Source organism: Toxotes jaculatrix, chromosome 4 (assembly GCF_017976425.1).
Source record: "Toxotes jaculatrix isolate fToxJac2 chromosome 4, fToxJac2.pri, whole genome shotgun sequence".
Classification (NCBI taxonomy): domain Eukaryota; kingdom Metazoa; phylum Chordata; class Actinopteri; family Toxotidae; genus Toxotes; species Toxotes jaculatrix.
Window position 1 is genome coordinate 16,789,020 of NC_054397.1, and position 6,567 is coordinate 16,795,586.

At 49.0% G+C, this 6,567-nt stretch overlaps 1 protein-coding gene across 1 annotated transcript in view; it reads left to right on the plus strand.

Annotated features, from left to right (window-relative positions):
• si:ch211-214c7.4 (mucin-5AC) overlaps positions 1-6,567 on the plus strand; it is a 28,804-nt gene extending 22,237 nt beyond the window's left edge. The window contains exons 5-6 of the mRNA XM_041036494.1: positions 118-2,784; positions 5,036-6,567. Coding sequence (XP_040892428.1) covers positions 118-2,784; positions 5,036-6,162 — 3,794 coding nt within the window. The 3' untranslated portion in view covers positions 6,163-6,567. The remainder of the gene's footprint in view (positions 1-117; positions 2,785-5,035) is intronic.

Below are 6,567 nucleotides of genomic sequence, written 5' to 3' on the forward strand. Positions count from 1 at the left end.
GATAGAAGTATTTTTAATTGACCGAATCTGAACTAAAATACCACAAAGATGCTCAGCTAAAATTCACTCATTCACAAAATTGATTTTTTTAAAAAATTTTTGTTGTTTTTGCGTCAGATGTTAGTCGACCACCTTCTACGACAGTGGCCAAGAAACCTACAACAGCTACAACGTCAGCTGCTACCAAAAAACCTGAACCCTCTAAACCCATGGCCACCGTAAAGCTCAACTCTGCCTCCAAATTATCGGCAACAGCAAAGGCAACTGACCCCAAGGTGTCACAGTCCAAAACTCAACAGCCTGCGAAATCTCCCACAAAGAAACCTGTAGCTGCTGGTTGGTTCCCCGCCCTTAATAAACCACCCCTCGGTCGAACCCCACCTGCCTCTCCAGCCAACAAACCTGCAAATGGCGGCACTTCTCAGGCAAAACGAGGGACAAAACCCACTCAGGCTGTTCCACCTTTCACTGCTGTCAAGAAGACAGGGGTTGCAAAGACTGCCACGCCTGCTGTAGAAACACAGAGTGCTGCCGGTGCAGCAGCAGTGGTGGCAGCTGCCACAGCAGTGACTGTTCTCGCAGAAACACAAGCAGAGACTACAGTGGCCTTACCACAAGGATCAATCCTTGCTGCCTCTGCACCAGAGGAGGTCCCTCCCCCAGTCTTGGCACAGGAAGCCCCCCCAGAGGTGTTACCTCAAGAGACTTCACAAAGCCATGCAGCTGCTCCCTCTCCTCCACAAAGCCCTGTCAGGACAGCCTTACCACAAATATCTCCACCCCAAGAACAGCTTGAAAGCAGTGCTCCCTTACTAACAATGCAGGAGCAGATCCCTGCCTCAGCTGAGCCTACATTACCACCTGTGGCCTCCCCTCCAGACCAGTCCGAAGAGCCTGTTTACTTGTTAACAAACCAGACCCCCTCCACATCTAAAGCCCTCCCCGCAGCAGCAAATGCCATCCCTCAGATAGTTCCTCCCACCAATCTAAATGAGGAAGAGGACGAAGAGGAGAAGGAGGGGAGCCAGGTGGTTTCTGTGTCTGAAATGAGTGGGACCACACAGCCCACAGAAGAGTCCCGTCCTGGGTCGGCTGGACCAGTAGGGGGGTCTGCTTGGCGAGCGAGTGGCGCCTTGCTCTCTGAGCTGGATTCTGAGGATGTAAGTGGCAGCCAGCAGGGTGCGTCTGAACTGAGCGCCCCTGGTGTCCTGGAGGGCACAGAGAGCATGGATGATCTGGGAGATGGCAGTCTCAAAGGAGCCATAGACATGGAGGGAGCCTCAGCAGGTTCCCCAGACTTTGAGAAGGTTCCCGACATACCAGTTAATGACTTTGATGAGGATGAAGATGATGACGACGATGATAATGATCGGGTGTGTGACATGGACGTGGGCTCAGAGCGGACAGACGAACCGCAGAGACCCAGGCATGACAACGATGTGGATGATGAGGAGGAGGATGAAGATGTGGAGATGGCCAGTGAGGGGGTGACAGAGAGTGGGCTGGAAAGCTATGGGAATGCAGATGAGGATGACTTTGCTGAGGATGAGAGGCTGGACAACTTGAACAGAGTGGTCCAGCCGCCACCTCCCCCTCCTCTGCTGCCCTCTGCCCCAGCTGCTCAGTGGGATCAACCAAATCCCTTTGCTGATCCCTGGGCAGAACCTCTTCAGCCACAGCAGGTTCTCGAGCACGTCTCTCAGGTGGCAGGAGCAGCTGCAGCGAGTCCTTTGGCAGACCCCTGGCAAGCAGACTCTGAGACCCCAACTCAGACCCCAGCCCAAGCCTGGCTAGAACTAGGCTCTGCTCCTTTTGTTATTGAAAACCAAGAAGCTCCCCATCATTCCTCTGTCAAAGATAAGCCGCAAAATCTAGAGGCCCGAATGTACTTAGATCAGCCCAGTTCAGCCCCGATGCAGACCCCAGCCCCAGCCCCAGCTCCCCTCTCCGCCCCAGGAATGTCTCTGTCAAGCACCCTGAGCAGTGAGACCAGTACACCTGAAGAACTCTGTGACTACAATCGAGACAGGAAGCTCCAGCTTCATGATGTGCAAGCCCCAGTGCTTTCTCTCCAGCCTGACCTGGACTACCAGGACCTGGGTATCCACTTGGAGAGAGGAGACAGGGAGGGAGAGGAGGAGGCAGAGGCAGAGACCCTCCCAGCTGATGAAGTCCTGGGAGGCCCGGCGACTGCTCCCACATCCAACCCCTCCTCATCCTCAGTAACAGAGGACGAGGCCAGTGACACAGAGGGAGAAGCTCAGTTGGATGATTCTTTGGAGAGTCCAGCGATCAGCCACATGACCTTCGACAGCCAGCCTCCCCCGCAGCGCTGCCTATCCACTGTGGAAGAGGGAGAGGAGGCTGAGATGGAGGAGGTCGGTGCAGGTGAAGACACCACCCCACCTTCAGCTACCTCGTTGGCATCTTATGGCTTTGACACCACGACCACTGCTTCAAACTCCAACGCCCAGTCCACAGGGGAGAGCTGCATCAAGAGCCCTGGTATCTTCTCCCTGGAGGAGCTACCTGAGGAGGCCAAGGAGCCCTGTCTCCTCCCGCAACCTCACACCCAGCCATGCCTCGCAGAGCAGCAGTACATCGAGTGTGGGAAACAGGAAGCAGAGTCAGCTGAGCTTGTCCAAGAGGAAGTGCCAGGGTCAGAAGAAGCCCTGGACCCTTCGTCAACTCTCTGCACTTTGCAGCAACCGGAGGAGACCCCAGATGACATCCAGCCTCCCTACTATTCTGCTATCTGTGAAAAGACTGAGAACTCTTTTGCAGGTAATGTATAGTTCATCATCTCCCTAACAGCCCGAGAAAAGTCCCTTATCCCCCACCAGCCCTGCTCTAGCCTCCCCAAAATAATATCTCACTGTTGTAGTTCTTGTTGTCAGTGTTTGTCCTGAAATCTCTGGGGGTGGACGTAATCAAAGTTAAACTTCAAAAAAAAAAAAAAAAAAAAAAAAACAGAGAGCAAAAAAAAAGGGAAGAAATAAAAAAAGAGGACAGCAGTGGCTCTTCCCTCTGATATAACATTTCCATTATGAGTATATGGCTTAAATTCCTGTATGTGCAATAGCTACTACTATTTACTCCTACTGTGTGGGCGTGCCTGGGTTTTGGTTTCTGTTTTATTTAACACAAATTTATGTGGTTGCCCTGAACTGGCATGGATCTGACTTGTCTGTTTACAGCTCTTAAAGGGGGGGGGTAAACAAGAAAATTAAATATAGCAAAAGAAATGTGGAATGAACTGTTAAACATGTTTTCATGTGTATTTATCCTTATACTTTTTACTGAACAAAGCTGATAATTGGAAAATGGGTTTTGATTGCATTTTCATGTTTGATTTCATTCTCCTACCTTACGATACAGGCAATCTTCCTTACCCTCAATCACTCCTCGTCTTTTCTTGCACTTTAAATTGTACCCGAGCTTTTTCTTGTGTTTATCCATCTTTTGGAGCAATGAACCTTAAAACTTTAAATAAAGATTAGATTTTTACCATGATGTACTCTCTCACCGTACAGTTTTATTGAAATGAGCACTTGGGAGCGGAGTGTAAGGCATATTCATGGTCTGTTGATATATGTGCAACACAAATCATCCAGCACCGCTGGTATTCATTTCAAGGTCTCACAAACTTCCTGTTTTTCTTTTTTTTTCTTTTTTTTTTTAAACCAGTGGCTCTAGACATCTCATGATATTGCAGACACTTCCACTCATTAAACAGTTATAGTCTATCAATATTCTACTCTTGCCATACACTCTCACAGACATTCATACATAAGTTACGGCCTTTCCTTTGAAAACTGGATACGATAAGCATCGGAACTCAGGCCCAACCTCAGAGACTTCACTGGTCTGAAAACCACACAGCTGGAGTGAATCTGCTATGAATTGATCGTCCATGCCACCAGACCTTCTTGTCCGTGGATTGAACTTCGGCATCTCAAGCAGTAAAGAAGTTTGGCGTCTCATTGTCCAGCCACAAGAAGGACCCGTCTCTTCTTATTCTGCTGCTACATTAATTTCCCTTCAGTCCGCTGTGGGTGTGTTGCTGTTTAAGCTCTTTTCTACTGCCTTTTGTTTTTGAGCATTCTTGCTGCGCTGTTCTACAGCGACTGTATAAATGTTAACTGGGCTTATGCATGTCACTGTTGCACAATGACTTGACTTTCATCTCATTACTTTGGGTTGGTTTGTTCAGGGTCAGCCAAATAGCTTGGCTCTAGGTATGGATGTACTTAGGTCAGAATAAAATCGGGCCTTTACTCGATTCCTTCTAAAGCCAAGCTATTATTTCAGTTTCAGTTTTCTTGTGATGCTGGATGTCTGTAAATGCATGGAGAGCTTTTGCATGTATCACTGGTTGACTAACTACAAACTCCATTCACGGGTGATGATGGTTTAAGCTCGCAATAAGCTTTTCTGTGATTGTTTGTCTCACTATAGTTGATAGTATTTGCATATACAGGAAGTTGGCTGCTTTCTTTTTTTTTTTTTTTTTTGCACACAAAAATCTTTCCGGGTGTCATTTTAAATGGTGTCATGTAGGGGATACAAAAAAAAAAAAAAAAAAAAAAAAAAATCATATTAAGTATGCACAGTTGCTCTCTGCACAAATTTCCCTGCCCTGGCCCCAGTCACCACCCCCAGTCACTTCACTTTGGGTCACTGTTTTCTGGTGTGTTTGCTGTTTTTACACAAATACTATGAATACTTAGCAGGCTGTATCTATCACTGTTGCACAGCTTGCAAACAGTGTCCCACTGTCACTTGTTCAAAGCACAAAACTACATAATTGCCGGTCAGTTTGGTACTGTAGGCTACTGGCAGACTTTTGGGCTTGGCTTCACAATGCTTCCACTATTCCTTCAGCAAGTATGAGCCTCTGAAGGCCACCCCCCTTCCCTCTACAACCTTCTGCTTGTACTCACACTGCACTGCTGTCACTGTCATGCTGCCTGTGACTTCTGTTTTATAACATCACGCTACTGTAATCTTCCTTCCCACTTCCTCTCACACACAGGCTTCACTGCACTACCGCACCCTCACCGCCGCGATCCCTCAGCTTACCCCAGAACCTACTGCGACATCGTCAAACCCTTTGGCGCCTCGGTTACCCCGCCGAAGCTGACCTGTGCTGACCTCCCACCCAGGAGCCGTGGGCAGCAGGCGTTGAGCCCCCAGCTCCGCAGGCTGGAGCAACACCAGAGACAACTGCTGGAGCTGCAGCAACGCAGGGAGCAACAGAGCAGACCACTGGAGGAGGCAGAGCAGGAGAGGAAGAGGAGGGAGGAGGAGGAGCAGAGAAAGAAGAAGGAGGAAGCGGAAGAGGAAATAAAGAGGAATAAAGAGGAGGAGGAGAGGAAGATGAGAGAGCAGGCAGAGATAACAAAGAAGGAAGAGGAGGAAAAATTGAGGAAAGAAGAGGAGCTGAAGCAGAGGAGAGACCTTGAACTACAACTGCAGCAGCAACAACAGGAGCTGAAGCAAAGGCAGCAAATCATGCAGTGGCAGCAAGAGCTGCAGCAGTCTAATAAAGGTCAGACAGTAGTGTTGTCCCCCTCCTCTGGCCTCTGCACCATCTATGAAGCCCTGGAGAACAGTGATGAAGAGGAGGTTGAAGATGAAGAAGAGGGAATAAAGGAGATGGACCCCACTAAGGAGACGAAAGAGCCCATGCAAGAGACATCAAGTCAAGAGATGCACAAAGACTGTGAAAGGGTGACGCCAGAGGAAGACAAACATCAAGACTCTACAGTGTCAACTGAGAACCCTACTCCTCACACAGACTCCCCTCAGACACCCAGCACCCCCTCTCAGGACGGAGACAGCTCCTCCCCTTGCCCCCCCGGGTCTCCTGAGCGACCTCCACCCCTCGACCTGGACTGGGGGAAGAAAGTGGACATAGTCCAGCAACTGATCAATCAGACCCTGCTGCTGAACGGAGATGGCTGCTCCTCCCTTTTGCTGATGCCAGGGGGGGCAGGAGGCACACTGAGCCCCCTGGAGAGCAGCCTGTGGCCCAGCTTGCTGCCTCCACTCACCCCTCCCTCTGCCACCGTCACCTCTGTCAGTAGCTTCTCCCCAGAGGCCACTGGAAGCTCCCCACAGGGAGAGTGGACAGTGGTAGAGCTGGAGACACATCACTGAGGGACGTGAGAGTGTGATGTAACTCACACAGTTTAAATACAACATCTGCAGTACTGTTCAACATTAACACTCACACAGGGATGATGACACAAGTGCTGTCTATACACACATGAGAACACAAGATTGTAAGGGGAACACACACACACACAAACAGGGTGATAAACATGTAAGCAGAGCGGCTCACATTTACTGTACTGTCACTATACACACAATTAAGCACATTAACATTAACTTGTGGTGCAGCTGTGAACAGCTGTACAGACTGAAGTAAATATTTTGGCTGGGAAAGAAATGCAGTTACTCCAAGAAACTTTTAAACAAGATAAAATAGATCACTGAGATCTAGATGTCCACCACATTGAATGGTCAACAGAAAATGACCAAAAAAAAAGAACCAATGATAGG